The following is a 20,385-nucleotide window of genomic DNA, read 5'->3' as shown; positions in this document are numbered from 1 at the left end:
TATTAGTCGTGTGTACGTTTTGAGAAATTTTAATTGGAAAAACGCAAAATCAATTTGATGATTTTACAAATAAATTGAAATCACTTAGAGTAACCTAGTATCGAAGATAAAATTAACTTCTTCACACTCTATATTCTAAAACGTTATAGTCAAAAACGTTATGTCGTGTATGGTCGTGTTTAGGAACATCATATTCTGTAAATGCTATATCTGTTAATCCGGAAATGTTATAGGTCATACAGTTGTGTATACAGAAACGTGTAACATATTTCACGCTGTTCATAGCATAATAGACCTGATAAATTACGCCACAAACTAAACAAGTATATCTGGTGGTTCGCGATATCAATATTGATAAACAGTAAAACTGTAAACGATAAACTGTAAAATTCAATCAAAAGACATGTAATATACAACAAGAGAAATAGATGGAAACTGTAAACATCAGCTAATTCGATTTACCTGGACAAAATTATAGTTGTAACTTACGAATATATATATTTCGCGAAAAAACTAATCAAGCTATCTTAGATTATATAAATAAATTTAGAGAAACATGAGTAGAAAATCAAATAAAGAGTGCTTTCTGTGACTTTACACGGGATTTAAAAATTTAGAAAATAACAACATATAAATAAATATTTGTTACAAAACGATTAAGCAATAAATCTCCGATTATATAAACGAAGAATATCCAACAAGGAATCCAAAGAAGATTAAATAAAGCGCCGAGTAAAAATGACATCTTCTAAATTCACACAAGATTTTTCAAGACAAGCCGCTCTATGTTGACACTTTGGTTCGTCGACGTATATTCTCATAGAGTAAAGTTAACAAGATGTTGAACAGCGACGTGCGCATCGTCGGCGTCGAGATCACCGGCGTAGGCGGTTAGTGGAGGAGCTCGATTACCCTCGAGTACCTAATTACCCATCTCCATGTCCCTAAACTCACACAATTCGCGATCTCTCCCTTTCCTGCTCCATCTCCATCTTCCTTGAACACGGCTGGTGCGTTTCCCCCGAGAGACGTGGCATCGCACCGGTCAGAGAACCGGGTCTGCCGAGGGTCGGGGCATCGTATGGCGCGCACACAATGATCGATCAGAGTGTCAGTAGGTTACGGTTGGGCAAATTAGCGGCACTCAGGATATTAGACGAGCAGGAAAGCCGAAGCTCTACACGCCTGCCACGAAAGTGCCGGTAGCAGTCAATAACAACGGCGAGCCTTGCCTCGGCTATTAAGAGGGATGTGCCAGGCCAGGTATTAGAGGAAACTAGGGGCTGCTGCCAGGAGATTGCAGCCTCCAAATAGGTTGCCGGCGAGAAAATCGCGTTATCGCGACCGGGGATACTCCTAATAAATTAGTGCCTCCAATTTGTCGTAAATAATCGATTACGAGTACATTTCCGGGGAGGAACCCTAATGCTGCCGCGACGGCGATATCCATCGCCGATAAATTACTGACCTCGTCGGAACTCGATGATTTCGTGAATATATACATGCTGGCCTTTGACTCGATATTCTATCATTTGCAAGAATTTATAAATTTAATCTGGCGTAGATAATACAATATATAACGGTGTCTTTAAAGTCAACTTGAGTTAATAACAAACGAATCTTGAACATTTGGAAATCATTAGACTGGAAAGTGACCCTTTATGAAGAGAGATACGATGTTAATTTTATATCGATGATACCGAGCTATATAAATACATCTAATCAGATGTAACTTTATATTTGTAATTCAAGTAGAACAACGTATAAACTATAAAGCTATCATCAGACAAGTAATTTGTATAATTGAAGTTCGTGTAATACACATAAGAATTCATTGATTCGTCCTATTACCTATCATTTTTCGTTCGTATAATAGACGTCCACATTCGGATAAGTGGAGTCAATCAGCAGGAGGTCACTCAATCAGACACTAACTAAAAATACATTCAAGTGAATAGAACTCGTATAAACGGAGTACCCTTACACGCAATGCACAAGAATAATGGCACCGCTATTAAAAACACAAAGTTACTAAATCGCACGTGATCAAATCACCGCTACGAAAGCTCGACGACACCCCATGGCTTATTACCATCGCGTAAAGACCAGCAGATAGTTTCAACCATTCGTACTACACCATCCCGCTTGCGAAACACTTGCGAGACAAGTCTATACGAAACGAAGGCAAATCGTTTGAGTTTCGCATCGACCGCTTTTCGACCGTAAGTGAATTCGGTCTACTCTATGAAACAGAAAAGGCGACTCTGTGTAGATAGGACGAGAAGCCGAGTGAGAAACGTTGCTTCTCTTCCCTTCGTACACGAAGCTAGAAAGCACGAACATGCAATCCTGCATGCATAGACAGGGCATAGAAACACGGCGAAGGAAAAGAATACAACCAACGAGGGGGAAATGAAGGAAAGAGAAAGTCTGTTCCGTTGATCCGCGATCCTGACCACAGAGACGTGAGTTTCAGACAGTGTTTCACGTCCGTGTGGCCGTCTGGCGTTCGCTGGTGTGCGTGTACAGTGGTCACTCTCTGGTTGGGGCGATGCCGAGCCAGCAGAGACCGCTAAGCCCACCTGATATGTTCAACCCTCTTGTTCACCAACCCTTCCTACCTCTCCTTCTCTCTATTGCACCATCGCTCTATTGCTCTTCGTTTCGCGTGTACACACAGATACAAGCACAGTGGACGTGTACACGCAGATAGGGGAGAGCGTGCATATACACTGACCCTTTCCTTTGCACCGTGGGGGCAGGCCGCTTTCGAACCGCAAGCCGCAACGGGCTACTGCCTTGATTAAACGCGCCATAGACCGCCATTATCGCTGATTGCGCTAAACATTAACGGCCTGGCCGCCGAAGCTGACCTCTCCTTCTCTCTCTCTCTCTCTCTCTCTCTCTCTCTCTCTCTCTCTCTCTGTGTGTTACTCTCTTTAGACAGGGAAAGAGAAGGGGAGAGAGAGTGAGGTAGCAGCTCTCTATCCTCTCGATTTCGAGTCAGGCTCTCGTGGTAGTATCCTGTAGCCGGCCACGATTATTGGGCTGGCATGTACGTTAGCTACGGAATAGCTGCAACGGCGGGATTTCGACTGTTCTCGAGTTTCGAAGAGGGAATCTCCACAGACGCGTTGCTCGGTTTCCTCGTGTTTACTACGAATAGTTGCAACAATTACACGCTCACCGATTCCACGACATCCTTTTTGCACAGTTATGCTTCGTGTATATCTTGTTGCTGTTTCACGTTAGATTTTCCGTTGTTTGAAGTACGAAGTAGTAGTTTGACAGTTATTAGTTTACCGTTGCAGATTTTCATTTGTAATTCGTTAATGATCCATACAAATTTCCAAGTGACGTGGCATTACAGAGATTTCAAGTATTTATAGTCATATATTATTCTTAATTCCATCCGATTTCAAATAACAAATCACGAAACATCTATCCGAATCATCTGCAACCGAACATCTCTCCACAACGAAACACACGTGCGTTTTAACTCTGCCGAATTGAAAGTTCGTCGTCAAATGCCAGCTGTCTCTGATCCGCATAAGCCAAAAAACCAAACAAGCCATCGACAAAAGATACTTTTCACGAAAACAAATACAGCGGCTGACAACCCCTCTCGCGACAAACAAAACATAACCGAAACAATCGGCGAGGTATTATCGAGGCCGGCGATTGTACCCGCACAGAAAGCAGGAATTTTTTTTTTTTTTTTTCAAACATTCCGCACGAAAGGAAAAGAGAAGGGCCGCGGTAACCGCCGTCATTACCCCGGACGAGCTCTTGCGTTCGGCCATTGTTCGAGGGTGCATAAAACAAGCAAAAGCCTCCTCCTCTGCTTTCCGCGGATCTCGTTTCTATCTTACTCGGTGTAAATACCGCCGCGGTAATTAACACGGAGGTGGTGAAAACGCGATGGAATGATATTGGATGGGGCGCGGAGCGAGCAAATTAGTGTCACGGCTCCAAACCCCCAGGAACACTCTTTTCTGACTATTCTCGTTAAGGCACTATTCGTCTCTCTTTCATGATCCTCGTTTCTCTGTTTCTTCGGTTCTCTATCCGTTCCGTGATCCATTATTTTCTTTCTCACTCTCACTCACCCGATAACATCGCTTTTCGCCTGTATCCACCGCGTCGTTGATGGTACTCTGAGGGATAGTGCTCGAGAGGAGCCGCCTCGGGGCGCATTCGCAATGACAACGACGTCGCCAGACACGATGGGAATCCGCATTGTGAACGCGACTTTACGGCCGGTTCCGTCTATGGGGTAACACGTACACACACACGGACAGCCACATCCACCGAAACACCAAGGAATTATCGTTGTCAGCGGGACCCTCGTAATTCCGGGATGAACATTGAGGAAAACAAGACCTTCGTGCCCGGCTGATAGCGGGCACAATTAACTCGCCGCTGATTATGCACAGGAAGATCAACAGGGGGAACCTCCGCGTTACTCTCGATGAACCTCTGTTCCGATGAATCGATCCAAATGCAATGCGTGACTATTGACCGTGTGCTCTTCTTCTAAATTTCTTCATGTTCCAATGTTTGAAAACTTTTATATCTTTTTAAGTATGTTTCAATGGCGTTCGGTAATATTTTATGGATACGGTTGTATTATGGTTGTATAGATATTTTCAAATCTTTTTTTCTTAACGAACACGTGCATATAAATTTGCATAATATTTGAGTTCAATGCCGAGTGACATAGATCAGATCATACGACAAGTATCTATACGCAACAATGTTTTTTTGTTCCACAACAGAAATATCGCAGCGCGTCATGAATTAATCAACAGTGGAATGTTAATGAATTTTAATTAAATGACCGGCATAAGAAAGCTTTCAAGGTGTCTCTAAAGATATTTCAACATAATTCAATATTAAATATTTTACGATGGAATGTCTTGAAAATTTCAATAAAAATCCTACGAACGGACAGAATAAATTCCAAAATATCTCTTGCATTATAAAATATAGCACATCACTTGATATTTACTCGTAAACGAGTGTAAAATCAATTTCACGAAACCAATAAAATATAAAAAAAAAGTATGTTAAAAGAAACAGGATTGTGGAATAAAAAGATCGGTCGACATTCGACGCTATAAATCCGCGCCATTGAAGATGGATACCAAGGTAATCATTAATTCCAGCCGCAGGCTCGCCTTAATATAGAACGTAATTTCAGAAAGAGAAGCTTTCAGATCGGCAACGAGATTTCAGCGATCCGCCAGGCGGTAAGAGAGCAGAAATTTCCACGATCCGCTTGCCAAAGGCGCTCTTCAAAGGCTCGGGGGTCTGGGGTGTTTCCACCATGTTTCCATCATTTTTCGCTTCGAGTTCGTTAACGCCCGTCGCGTTTAAATAACACCCCGGCTCGGTTGTTCTCCTAGCGGGTAATCCGAGAACGTGGATTAAATTGTACGCCAGCACTCCTGTTTTCCTTTTTTCTGAACAAAACTACCGATTTTAAAAGCAGAGATACCGGGTCTCTCTTTCTCTCTCTCTCTCTTTACGTTGGAGATAAAATTCGTTTCCACGAGAGGATCGACTTTAACGATTGATCCGTTGCGACGTCGAACTCCAACGATCGCTCTTTCCCGTCGTTACTCTCGTTTGATCGTCCGCGTCGAACGACGGGGAAACGAGCCACACGAGTAAAGGAAGAAAAGGTGATTACGCAGTTTAGTGACTTTTCCCAATTTCGACTATTTGACTTCCACCTTTTTTCTAACAGCTTTATTTTAGCACTAGAAACGAGAAACCAGGTAGGAGGAACTCGAGAAACTGACGTATTAATTATTTATTATCTTATTAAGAAACCGTCGAATTAAAACATCTTTCCATATTTCGTACAAATAGAAGAAATATAATATCCTTCAGTTCAATTCGCTTAATATTCAAAATTTACCACAAGTTTATATAATCTCTAGCCTCAAAAGAGCCAGGCACTAACGTAATTGTTTTGGTAAATCTCGAACGTCAGCTTAGAACAAAAATATAACAAATTAAAAAAACTTTTCATTATTTCGTAAGAAAAGGCTGGAGTGAAATACTAAAACTTGAAAAATCGCTAAACTGCCTATCGAAAGGAAAGAGAAAAAAAATATATAAAAGGAAGGAGGACAACATCGTCCATTGTTGGGAGGGGTGAAAAGAAAAAGAGGGCGTGCAAAACGAAAAAGGGGTGATCTCTTAACGATTCCCAAGGCACGAGAGGAGGCCGAAGAGGGTGTTCTTTCTACCCTCTGCTTGATAGCCGGCATAATGCTAACACCCGGGCATCGATAAAAGTGCGAAACGTCGCGCATAAAAACGGCCGACGAAAGAGGGTTGGTCCTAAGACTCGCAGTCGGCGTGCGAGTACATAAATACGGCCGCAGGGTGTCTCGAAAGCGCAGGGTCGCGCTCCCCTGGGATTAATTAAATGTAAATACCCGGAGCCCGGCTTAGGCGTAGCTTATCGCTCATGATTTAGAATATGCGTCGACCCCATAAAAACCTACCGTCCGACGACGCGGCAACAAATTGCCGTGCTTGATTCCGTCGATCGATATGCGACACGACTTTTGCCCGGGGGACTTTCCGAAGGGAATTATCGTTCTCATTTTAAAAAGGAAGAAGTCTAACTTTCAAGCGAGATGCAATGAAAATAATACCGACTGCTTTACTTTGAAACCACCCTCTGTGCCGGCCATCTGCAGGCCGCGATACGTTAAGCGCGACGCGACACGCGTAATAGTTTTACAGTTTCCTCCGAGTACAGTCGCGGCTTTCCCCTTTTCTACCGGAAGTACGGGAGAAGAGACACGAAGGAAGAAATAAAAGGATGGGAATAGGAAGATGAAATTCTATGGATGGTATACAGACTGTTCTAGAAGCAAACTGGCAAACTTTGCTGCATATTTGGGAGATCATTTCGAATAAAAAATATCCTACATACTATGAGTTGATTCGTCGAAGCGATTTTATTCACAAGTACATAAAATAATAAAATACATAAAACACTCAAGCTATTTAACTTTAACGATGATTACTTAATTGATGATTACTTAATAAAAATATTACGCGTCTATTATTTCCTTATAAAACAAAAGAAACTTTTCGGACAACCGAATAGAAGAGGAACGTGTTGGTATTTCTATCTACATTTCGAAAACGAAGGCAAATCGGCTCATGGTGTGTATAACAACAAGAGAAAGCTCTTCGGTTTTACTTTCCTAAATATGCTGGCAAAGTTTGTTGATTTTATTCCACAGCACTCTGTATACTCGATGATAGTACAAGGAAGCGGCGAGTCAAGTTGGAAAGGATGGAACGGCTCGTAAAAGTAATACGACTGATAAAAGCCATGCCGACGCAACGTCAGACGTCGGAGAATCCATGGAGCCACGGAAGTATCAACGGAGTACTTAAATTCTCGATCGTAGAGAGTCCCTCCGGTGGTGGGCGATGGAATCTCTTAGACCGCTGCTGGTTAACGATTGTTTCTCCAGGGGTAGGTTTTAATGCGCGAAATTTAAGTGGCCGTTCGGTGGCGCGAGAATTAAGCGGCTCTGCCTCTTGCTCGTCTGAACAGAAGAAAGCGACGACGTCTTAAAGGGAGGTATAAAAGCGAAATAGCTCCCGATAAAAATTCATGGCCGTGGCGAGTTACCTCGATCGTTACGACCGTGATCGAAGATACTCGCGTGTTAATGACCTCGAGAGGGTTATCCGTGTAACACCGGGGCCTGTTATAGCGTTCAGTCATCCACGTAATTCTCTTTCTCATTTTCTCTCCCGCTTTCTCTCTTCTTCCTTCTCACTCGCTCCACCGATCTCGAGTACGTTACCCTCGTGGAAAAGTGCCAACTCGTTGTTCTTAATTATAGTCTGTTCGAGACCGCGTTTGGTTAGACCAGCGTGAATATCCAATAAACTCGCGAAAATCACGATTCTCCCGACGTGTTTTCGTACCATCGGTAAACAACGCCCGCGTGGACAAATGCTCAGAGAGCGTGACGAGGCTTGTGGCTTCTTTTTGGCCGATACGATGTAGCGAGGTCATCAAATTGATCAGGCTTGGACATAGGATGAGTTCGATCTGCGAAATGGAAACTTGAGAAGATTCAACGAGGAGATAAGGCGATTGAGCCTTGTTAACGTCCCTACCTGCTGGTAATCCTCTACAGCTGCAGGTTCGACTTTACCAACATGGTCATTATTGTAAGGCAGAAAGCGATACGGGATTAGTACGGTGTATTTTTAATGGAAGGTTGTGAATACCTATCTTTTCACGAATGATCTGCGGTGTGCAAATTAAGATTTCACTTTGAGAGCCCCTTCATAAATATACCGAAATGAGATTGTGATTTATTGAAATCAATCTGCGCTTCGTTTATAAACTGAGACTTGTCGAGTTAGTATTTATGTAGAACAGGTGCATGTACAATCGTAATAAATGAGTTGCATAAGAGGATCGTTTTATTCCAGTTGAATGGGTTAATTTACGCGAATACAACGCATCGAGAAGGATGTAAATGCTGTCTATCAGTAAACGATGACCAATTTCAATAGAAAAAGAATAATAAATGCATTAGGAACACAAGGGTGAAAAGAGAGAAGAAAACAATCCGTGCGCAATATCCACTCTACCGACTATGATTCTATCTGATTACACAAGATCCGATAAGCTTGAGAAATAACTACCGAAAACCCGCAATACATCCGGGGTAAGTGTCGTGGAAGACCACGAAGAAAAGAAATTCTCTTTTCGCTCGACTCGAAAACAGAATTGGTAATGGCATCCTATTCAAGGAGATCGAGATGGTAGGAGAAGAAAGCACGACAGAGCCAGCAATCTATAGAAGAACGAACGAACGATTGGTAAAAGGAGACAGAGAAAGTCGACTCAATTCGTGCGGTATTCCCAGTCAGGCAAACTCGAGTTGCTCCGGATAAAACCTTCCTCCTCGGTCGCGTCGTCTCCGAGTAACATCCTTCCTATCCGCAAGCAGAAGAAAAGGATGAAGAAAAAGAGAGAGAGAGAGAGATCTTAGAGGGTTGGTAGAGTGGGTAAAGAGATGGCGTACGTATGAGAGCGGGCAAGGATGAAAAGAGAGAAACGGGATCGAAGCCGGTGCCGGTTGAAAGGACTTATCGTGTTGAGAGATCGCGACCATGGAGGACGTGTATCGGGTACATGGAGTCCCATCGGTATTGCAGATCCCTATGCTGAAAGAGACAACGTAGAGGCGGAGGTGCACCGGGGACTCCGCATAGGTATGCCATAATACTCTCGCGCGCAGTGTGTGTCTCTTTCCCGCTGGTTTCAGCGGATCGAGTCGAGCCAACAGAACGGAGAAAAAGTATGTAGACGTACGTAGCTGGTAGACATTTCTGTGTATATTTTATCGTGCACATATTGCGACTCGTTCTTCGCGGCTGTGCCAAGCCACACAACGCACACGTACGGCCGGGCCGTCTACGTGGTACGCGTGCTACATGAACCGTGTGTCGCGGGCAACAGAGAAGGAAGATACATGGGATCGAAGTTACACGGATATGCCAACATTGGGCGAGGCGGACGTTCGAAGAACGAGAGAAGAAGAAGACACGAGGCGACTGTCTGTGTCTGCTCGATGGTGCAACAAGAGCAGGATGGAACGTGTGACGGATTCACCAGGAAGAGAAGGAAAGATAGAGTATGACCAGGGAATTGGAACGAGTACCAACAGGGGGCAACATGTGTGCGTGGAGAGGTCGGCGCGGTAGCACAGCAGAGCTCGATTTTTCCGATAGCGAATTTTGCTCTTCGTTTTTCCTCCGACCACCGTTTCCCTTTCGCGCACTCTCCACCACGCTCTCTGTCTCTATTCCACCTTCACCCTCTCATCACCGATTCACCCTATCCCGTCGGTACCGGCGACGTGCACCACGTTTTCCCTGGCGTACCATTCATTCCTCCGCCCCCGTACTCTTTTCAGCCACCACCACCATCACCATCACCACCACCACCCCCACCACCACCATCGTTCTTCTCTACCTCTACATACGCATGGTCTCTTTTTTTCTTCTATACTGTAGTACTGTCCTCTCACTCGATCTCCATCTGGTCCTCTGGCTCCGGCGCGTAGCGCGCGGCCCAGGCGACCAAACCGGTGGTGCTGCAGACACAATAAAACGTGGAAAAAGCGATGGCCAACGTATACGCGGACGGACGTGCACAGGGAGAGAAAGAGTACGACGGAGCCGGCGTCCGTGCGACCGTGTATTAGGTTACCCTCTGGGTCGGACAGACGAAGAGAGAAAGAGAAATCGCGCCGGTCGACGGTTTTGAGAGGTTATTCATGAAGCACCTGACGAGATTCCACGACCACCGTTCTCTTTTTCCTTCTTTTCGGCAGTATCGGGGGACAAAGGATGCTGGAGGAACGTCGAATCCTAGATTTATGAACAGAGCAGAACCATTCCAGGTAGCCATCGTAATCTTGCTCCGAATTTGATGGAACAGATAAAAGGAAGGATCCTTCCTGTCCGACGTCTTTGTGTTGCCCCTTGTTAGCAGAGATCCAATTCTACGTTACATGGCACGCGATAACTTTTCTCGATAAGCTGCGATTTAAATAACCGGGCAAATTTCCAACGACCGATACAACAGCGTGAAAAGGGGGAGCGTAGAGGCCATTAAACTGCGAAAAATCGCAATACGCGAAATCGCGGTGCATCGCGTGAAATCCGCGCAGGAAGGAAATTAGTAGAGAAAATACGAGAGGGGGTGAAACGGAATGGGGTGGGGCTTGGGTATCGACCAGTTCGGGTATTTTGCAACGCTTTTTCGCGGATGTACTCGTTAAACCGATAAATGAATAATGAGCAGACTATACGAGGTTGAACACGACGCGAGCTCGGGGTGGGAACGGAAACGGGGATGAAAAAGATGGGTCGGGCGGGCGGTGGAGCGCGCGGGGAACGCAACGAGTCGAACGCAAAACAACGAAATCGAATCACTCTCGGTGGCCGCCGGTACTTTTCATGCGTGAATTTTCCGACTGCTCGACACGTATTGCAGCTGCGGAATCGCCGGTAATAGCTTTAGCAGAATCGAGAGTAATGCCCGAAAACATTTACAATACGCGTCGCTTGCCGCGAATAAAAACGCACAGATCGTTTAGCGGCGATAATACGCGCGCCGCGTACAACGCCAACAACAACAACGGACAACGACCAACAGGAGCGCGTCGGATAAAGGGGTTGGAAGAGACAAAAAAAAAAAAAAAAGAATAACAACCGGTCAGACGAGAGAGAAAAAGTGGAATATGATCGAATGAAAATTCAATAGAGACGATCGGTGGTAACGATCGTAACGAACGTCGATAAAATCGCTACTCGGACGTATCCTTCGCATTCTAAAAGCGTTCGAACAAATTTCGCGCCCGATTTAAGTGGCTTGACTATGTGTACGGTACACGTAGACGCCAATCTCTGCGCAGTATCGTAGACGTATAGACGAAGGCTGCTGATCATCTTCCCCAACAGGCACTCCGTTTTAACGAGCATGTAGGTATATCTCGTGTGTGGCTCGCGCATCGATGCGAAACCAGTGATTCGAGACGACAATTATCGTACAGGTATATAACAGGAAAACGTAACAGGTCGACTGCGGTCTGATGGATGATGATGATGACGGTAATTGTCGGGAATTACTCGACGTTAATTACATCCAGGCGAAATCGAGCGCGTTTACACCGCCATTCGCAGACACTTACCAGACTGACCGACCGGCCGACCGCGTTAATACACGCCCGATAAATTCGATTCGAAACGTCCGCGCGTTTCCTGTCCCGATATTTTACCCTCTCGTGTCGTCGAAGTTGTTACTCATCTCGTTTCGCCCTTCGACCCCTGCGTCCCCGTCGTGTCTCGTTTCCGCTGCCAATTTTCCTCCCTTTCGTATTCCTTCTTTTTTTTCCTTTATACACGCGCGTATCTATTTTTTTCTCTTCGCGTTCCACGTTTTTTATTTCTACGCGGACAACAACGCTGGCTCGTCATAAACGCTCGGACGATTAATCATCCTCGGTCGAATATAGCAGCTGTGAAAGGGTTGGTCGTGATTTTATAAACGCGATCGTGCACGAAATTGCGCCGCAGAAGTACGATCGTTGTAAACAGCTTTTGACACGGCCGCCATCGAAATTTTACAATGGACGATCAGTACGCGATTCGTGTAACTGGCCACTGTGAAAACGTTTGGTTTCACAGCCGGATATAGCGTCAGGATATTCTTCTATGAATCGAACGTGACGTGTTCTATGGAGATTCGATTCGTTTACTTCGATTTATTACGCCGGAATGTCGAGAAGACGAACGCAAGCTGCAACCAACGAGGATTCCTCACGGTCTTGTTTCACTTCGCCTGGTCGAAATAAAGCGCGCGAGGGACTCTTCGCGTAAATCTCCGCAGGATTTATCGAACGTGTAACACGCGAAGAACGAAGAAAAAACCTGACCCTCGTACCCTGACTGCTGTCTTTGCTCCGAGGGTTGAACGTTTCCCATCGCGAAACATAAGACTCGTTTCTTTTCGTTTCAATCTCGATCTTCTTGTTCTCGTGTGTGTCTTCGTAAGTTGATGTCAGTTATTCAGAAAGTGTCTGTTAATAGCAATACCAACTACTGTTGGCACTTGAAGTTTTTTTATCACTATCAAATTCGTATGTACGACAAAAGCATAAAAGAACTATCTCAATTTAGCGTTAAAAGTTGCTCACAAAATATTACATCTCTTGTGTCATTGTTGAAACGAGAACGGCATTGAGAAATACAAATTCGAGGACCGTAGTACATTCGACAAACATACACAATCGACCATTGTGTATTTTCCTTATTTATCTTACCTATATCTACTTTCTAGTATATATATTTATATTTACACAGACGCATATTTACATAATGATATCAACACAGCGGACAGGTGAATAGCAGAATTTTGATTGCTTCGTCTTCTACGCAATCATTACTACGAACATAAGCTTCGCACGCGTGTATATTTATCGTGATAATAAAGACGACGAGTACCTAATAACAACGATAATTTTCGATCTGTCCACCCCGTAATCCTGATTTATGAATAGTCCCGTGACATTTTCGTCGCTGTTCCTCTTTTACCACTTTCGTGTTTCTTCATCTTACGCCTCTTTCCATTTCGCAACCACCGCGAGAGTTTCCTTCGACACGAAGCCCGATTTACGACTCAAGAGGGTGCATCCTGTTGGAACGACGCGCCCAGAAAAGAGGGAGAACATCGCCGGAAGCGGAGGAAATAACGGCAGCCCGGCTGCTAAATATTCAATAAACGCGAACATTATTCCTGGCACGTCGACGCGGAAGCTGGCTCACGGAAGAGTGCAGGTGAAGAGGTAACGCGAGAAAAATCGCGAAGAAGGCAAACGAGTGACTGGGTTAGTATGAAAGAGGGGCCCGAGAACTCGATAGGAGATAGAAGAAGGACTATTTATTCTCTCGTGAAAATTCACGATCGAGATTCCCTTTATACTTACGTTTCACCGTCTTAGACCTCTCTCTTTTTCCATGTTTCATTCGGTGTAAAGCTTCTTACAGATTAGTCTAGTTACCTGAATTCAAGAAACTGCAGGAACCACTTTATTTTGCCAATTTAAACCCGTTATTTACAGTCGTGTCTTTTCAGGTTTCGACTAACGTTAGAATTCTTTCAATTGCTTTCAAGAACCAACGATAACAGTTAATTCAAGCTTTGTTGCTTGGTTATATTGGTTTCTCAAACTGGGTTCTTAGGTATACAATATTTTAGATATTACTTTCTGTTAGATATTCACCTGAAGATGGGTTTCACGAATCCAAGTAATTTCAATTGACGCGAAGAAGAACTTGTAATCAAAAATTACACGTCTCTCACCTTTGCTTCTGTAAATTTCTCAGTTCCATCTTTCTCATCTTTTTCATGAACAATTGTTTCACAAAAGTTTATTTAATCGTAAATCGTAAACTGTGTTTTAAGAAGCAATATTTATAACATCGGATCGCTATTCCTTATATTTTATGCAGCCAGAATATAATTATTTTACCAACGATGCAAGTTATTTATCTTTTTTCGCGATATCAAAGACGGCTCATTTTAACGAGAAAAAATTACGTATATCAAATTAATCACTATGTGATTATTCCTCCCTTCCTGAATTCCTTCTGAATTGAAAAATATACGAAAATCCAGAAGCTGGGATAATTTGAGAGGGGCTGCAGCAAAGCGGTCGCACAAAATCCATTCAAGAATCGTACGTGCCGAGAGTAAAAAAGTCTTCGTTTAACTAAAAGATCAACGACAAGAAGAAGATGATCGGTGGTGAGTATAAAGCGTGATCAGCAAACGGTTGTCTGGGTGCCGGCCGTTTCGAGCGACTCGATAAATTTTCATGATCGGACCTCGTAAATGAATCGCTGGCAAAAACGGACGAAGACGTGTACGGTAATTGACGACATTAATGTCCGGAATGCCGTAAAAGCGAGCGCGAAATGAAATACGACGTTTCTCTGGGCGAGCGTTCCGCTTTTGGTTCGCCGCGCCGCCAACAAATTATACCGGCGAACGACGCCATTTTTCTTCTTCCCTTTTCCCCTGAAGAGGCGAGAGACAGAAAGGAGCATGGAAGGTATACAAGGGTGAAACGACGAAAGAGTACTTCGAAGGAGAGAAAAATCGGGATATTTGCAATGGCGATCACGATCGAGCTACGAGAAAACGGGAAATTCAAATCGGCCGATCGCCGCGATGAATATGGATGCCGGGTCGGCGCAAGAAAAACACGACGGAGAGATCTTTGTGATGCAAATTTTCGCGACAGTCCTTGTCTTTATTAATATCGAGGATGTGTTTTCGACGGGAAGCGCCGTCGCCCTTTGGAAAGCGGAGGGGGGAAAAAATAAACGAGTTCGCTCTTTTTATTTTCCCTTCGACCCTGAGTTAATTCTCGATATCAAACGAACCAACTTCCAATTCTATTTCTGCCTGTTTGCTCGGCAAACAGATCGCTCCGGGACCATTAACAGGCACCAGAAAGCATTTATGTACCGAGGAGATACATATCGGTCGGCAGCCTTGCGCCACTTTTCTTTCGGCTCGTGCGACAAATCCTGTTAAGATATCCGGCCACGGAAGAATGACGTAATCACATCCTCTGAAAGGGAATCGCGAGAAACGTAATTTTTCCGTGCAAACATCGAACGACATAAAACGAACGGAGGAACCACGTAACTTCGAACGTTCGTTTTCGACATCCTGGTGCGACGAGTATTTTCGGCATTAGAGATTTATATAGTGAGAAAGAATTTCTGGCCGACCTAGATTGTTCCGTTGACAGACCAGCGTTTGGCAAACGTTTTTCGTTCAAACGAATTCCGCTTTTAAATACATTGTGAATTGACGGTCCTCCGCTTTGAGGTAACGAATTTTTCTGTTCCGGATTTATAACTCGCTGTGTTTGTCAATTGTCTTTCTCATCGTTAACTTTCCGATTCTCTCAAACATAGACGTAACACGAACGTCCAAGTAATTACATTATACATCGTAAAAGCATATTATTATATTGCGATATATTATCGTATCTATTAATTAAAATAAAGACAACATCAAGTGGAATAATTGAATCTTAAGGCACAAGATATACTGCTATCAAAGATAAAGTAAAATATGTAATAAACTTCAGCAAGAAACAAGGACGAACTGCTAACTACGTTAAAAGAAACGTCCTACTTTATCAAAACAACTCGACGTTGCGATTGACAACTTCTTTACTCAACAATCCATCTTCTTACGTGTCTTTGCATTTCTGATAAAAACTATATTATATCTTATTTACAAGAATCTAACCTCGTTGATCTTCTTCCCTTAACTTTTAACTTCATAATTAAAAACGTTTCTCGTTAGAGATTGAATTCGTTTAACAGGTTTAGCAATTATCCATTTATCTACTATACAGGACATTAATCCACACAATAGACGAATCTAAAGCTAAAGAAGAAATACCCTTGTGCGCCTTCAGCCATCGACAATGGTGCTCAATATATCGTAATAAAGGGATGTTCGGTTAGGTGCTTGGTTTTTCTCGGTTCGAAAGTCGTCGCAAGAAACCGTCCGGATAGCTCCCTCTCGTACAATTTGCATGTTATTACCTTGTTTACATATTTATTCAATAGCCAGGATCCCCGGGGAATCGTCTCCCTAATTCCCGATCTCGCCGTCCCTTTAATTTCGGATTAAGGGTCACGCGCGGAACCACCGAGCCGAACGATTAGTAAGTCGCCGCACGGATATTGCCCGGTCGTTGGTTCGCGCTCGCGCGCGCGTTCACGCGTCATGAATGAAAACATAAATTTCAGCGAAGCACGCCGGGCTATCGCGCGTTAAGTCAACGAAGTAATTACTATACCGAGCTACCGGTGCACGTGCGTGTAAAACAGGCACACACGTGCGTAATCTCGCGCACGTACACGGTATAGAATGGCATACGATACAAACGCTAGTGAAACAAACGTACGTGTACGGGGTGTTCTCCACGTATAGAGGCAAGCTATAGAAGACAGAAATATTGCTACCAACAATGGGATAGCTTTTTCGAACGATGCACAAATTGCTGACTTTCTTAGGTATGAATTTATCAACTAACGATATCAGTAAATTAATATACCGTACGCTGTACACTTGTAATTTTACAATTTTACATTGGACACGGCAATAAAATGATTCGTAGTTTGTAAAATTTCATTTGGCTTACTACCGGATTTGTTTCGATATACAAGAAAGTTTATTAATATAGTGATAATTTAAGAATCGAAAGGATTGTAAAATTTCATTAGGAATATTAGTTTAATTATTAGAAAATTCCGAAAGTGAAACGTTTCGAAAATTATAAGGTAACCTTTAGTCTTTTTTTTTTACGGAATCATCAATCTTTTATACACGAAGAACAAGGATACTGTATTGAACATTTTCAATAGCATATCATTTTCCAATTGTATGGAACACCCTGTAGATAGAAACGAAAGGAGCAACTCATGTATACATACGATTCACGGCTTCTATCGGTGCGGCTCGATGATATCCATTTGAAATTCAAATGAAAACGGGGAAGGCTTACCTGTTTATGCATTTCCACGTTCAGCCCGTACGACATCTCGTAATACTGGAAGAATGAAAAAGACATACGATATATTAGAAGCGAGAGATATAAAGTGATGATAGGTGGTGTGCGCGCGAGACAATATCGGAGAAGGCGTGCTGGTACAAGCGTTAACGTGATGCTCGCGCGGCTAACGTGAAAGCAGTCGTCCTTTCTTGTACAGTTGTCCTCGCGCGCACCCAGAAACGTGAGTTACATGCACTTGCTGGAAAATACTTCGCATAGGAATGCCAATAGTCTTGATTTTAGATTTTCCTTTGTTACGTTTTTACTTCTTCTAGACCGATCGCTTTAACAATTTAGTGCTACAAGATACGTATAAACGAGGCATTAACAAGTTGTCAAATATTTACGAACAGCGGATATATATTTTAACGAAGCGAGATCACTGAGCAACGATGACAGACTACTGCTTTGAATTTTTGCAACAGCAGATAATTACAAATTTTCCTATGGAAATGTAAACATTTTCACAATTTCCACTTGAGATTCCAAGTCAGAAATTCGAGTGTATAAATTAAAGGTCTTAACTCGAGTTCGACAGGGGATCGATCTCGGTACGCAGCCAAAGTCGCAAGACACGATGCGACGTCCCGATGCAGGACGATCAAGATAAAGCGAATTTGTGCCAGCAGTTGCACCGATAAATAATTTCAGCGGCGTGCACCGTGAACGGCAAAGGGTAGAAAAAAGATTGAGGAGACGGCAGAAGCATCGGGCCAAGAGCTGGATCGAGTGTATTCAGCTGCAACTTATTATGCAACGCGTGCTTCAATTGCAGCGGATCGGTCGGATCTCAGCGGAGAAACTAGTAGCCACGGCGATCTTGGCGATCGATCTTCTTCGGCTAATGGAACGCGTACTTTATACTAACGCGGTCCCTTATATAAGTATAATACCTCTTGCAACTCTTCTCCTCCTTTGGTATTCCAAAATTCCATCGTGTTCCAGACGAACAATGATTCGACAAGCCTGAACTATCGGAAGAGAAAGCGAGACCAAAAGATAGGGGGTAAGCGCGCGAAAGAGAGAAAGAAAGAGTACAGAAGACAAGGAATGAGACTTGAATGTAGTCGGTTAAGCCGAGCGGAAGGATTCCCAAGGGCTAATCGAATTATCGAGTTACCTAAACCGAGATGCTGCTCGAATTCGTAATAACGTCTAAAAGAACCCTTCGAAGAGGGTCTTTAGGGCCGGTACACGGCTGCCGAGAGCCGAGATTACATCGATCGAACGAGATTACGAAAAGCGGGCCAAATTGAGCCGTAATGCAAGATCCCGGCCAAGAAGGAGGATAAACGCGCAGAGAAAATGAGAAAAACGACTAAAGAATCGTTTCTACCTTACCCTCCCGGAGATTCTACTCAGAGCTACGTCGTTGTTTCTCTGTGTTAGTGCGTGAGACATGCACGCGTGTCGGTGCGTGTACGCGACGTCCAAGACCGGTTTCTCGTAACATCGTTTCTACATCGTGTGTACAAGATCCCGGGCCGGGTATGCTTTAACTAATTCACCTACCGGACAGTGGTTCTCAATTTTCTTTCGCGCATTCGAACGAAATAAAACGGACAAAAACGTAAAAGTAGGATCGGTAAGGGAACGTTTTTTTCTGGCGAGTTTAACGAGCTTTGGAGTTTTTATTATTCGAAACTTTCGGGTGTGAGAAAAATAGCAGACGAACGTAAATACATCGATTCTTTTTTTTTTTTTTTAAGTCTATATATATCTTCCAGTATAACAACTTTGTGTGTTTTCTTTTTTATTGTAAGCTGTTTTAGTAGAACAAGGACACGAAGAATTCTCATTTTACTGTATTTATCGCATAATAATTTACCAACTAGTAATATCAGTGTATTGACAAACGACGAGTTGCAAGTCGTAGATTCCTATCACGCGATTCTACTATGCATTTTTATTTCCAATACGACAATTAGCTAGATTTCATGAGTTCGTAGAACTGATGCGAACTTTACTCGCCGTATTGCTAAACTTAATATTATCAATTCATTACCACTAGCAACTTCCAATCTGTTACTTATAAAACTTCGATGGTAAACTAGAAAATGTAGTTTGTACGTTTCTTTATGAGTAGATCTTCTATTTTTTAATAAGCCATAGAAAAATTGTTAGACTTTTTTAAAGCACGTAAAAGTAAGAGATTTCCCTTTATTTCGCTGGATGAAATCTGTAAATGTACCGATACAGATGTTCAAGGACTAAAAAAAAGTTGGAAAGAACTGGAGAACCATGAAACGTATACAAGGGAACCGCTCCGAACATTTCCCTCGATATGCATCTTTCAACGGTTACACGGCAGAAAAGCACCACTCAGAGATCTACATTTTTCTTTCCCCACGGTAATCAGAATACCTACGTTCCGACAGTTTGGCCAAGCATTCGAAAAATTCTCTACGCCAGCTCGAATCTCTGGAACGTATTACCGTCGTCTGAATAAAACTTAGTCAATAATAAAATCAAAACGAATGAAATTCCACCTGCATATCTGACAATATCTTTATATCTTTAAGCACTCTATTTTCCCTCAACCGAGTCTTCTAACCCCTCAATTATGACTCATCTTACGACTCGTATATCTGAGTCATCGTAATGATCCAGTCGTAACTCGTGTCTAACGGAAGAACAACGTCAGTGAGACGTGAATGGAGGAGTAAAAAAAAAATTCGTTTCATCATTCGTATGAATAATGGGAATAAATCCACCGTGCACATTCTAAAACGAAGTGTAACGATGTATCTATTATAGTTGTAATAGAAACTGAATTACCTAATCTCGACAAGAAGCAAACTTTGCAGCAATCGTTGCAAAGTTAAATGAGACACAATTTATGTGTTCTTAACAGAAATGATACAATCTCGCTGAGATACGTCGTTCGTCATACGCCGTTTCTTCTTCGTAAAGTATAAGATTTTAAAATACGCATTTTCGAACATTATAAGTTGAATTAAATTTGCTGCAAGAATTTTCCTTATTTATATGCTCGCGTTGGAAAGTAAAAAACATGAAATTAAAACAAGAAACATTGGGAAATAGAAACCTTCCGAGTCTGGATCGATGATTTATATGCTACGAGACACAAAACGGCGAAACAAAAGTATGAAAAACATTTTTCCGTGGTAGCGCGTCTCATAGGATTTCTCGCAATAAGAAATTA

General features: G+C 43.0%; 1 protein-coding gene across 3 annotated transcripts in view; it reads right to left on the bottom strand.

Moving 5' to 3' along the window:
* The window catches only part of LOC100647968 (protein groucho), a 152,971-nt gene that overhangs the window by 68,952 nt on the left and 63,634 nt on the right, over window positions 1-20,385 (bottom strand). For all 3 annotated transcript variants that reach the window (XM_020863331.2, XM_003396141.4, XM_020863332.2), the window contains exon 4: window positions 17,172-17,216. In XM_020863331.2, coding sequence (XP_020718990.1) covers window positions 17,172-17,216 — 45 coding nt within the window. The remainder of the gene's footprint in view (window positions 1-17,171; window positions 17,217-20,385) is intronic.

The sequence above is a fragment of the Bombus terrestris genome, chromosome 6 (assembly GCF_910591885.1).
Source record: "Bombus terrestris chromosome 6, iyBomTerr1.2, whole genome shotgun sequence".
Taxonomy (NCBI): Eukaryota; Metazoa; Arthropoda; class Insecta; order Hymenoptera; family Apidae; genus Bombus; species Bombus terrestris.
The sequence above is the reverse complement of the archived record's forward strand: the minus strand, read 5'-3'. Positions and strand labels throughout refer to the sequence as shown.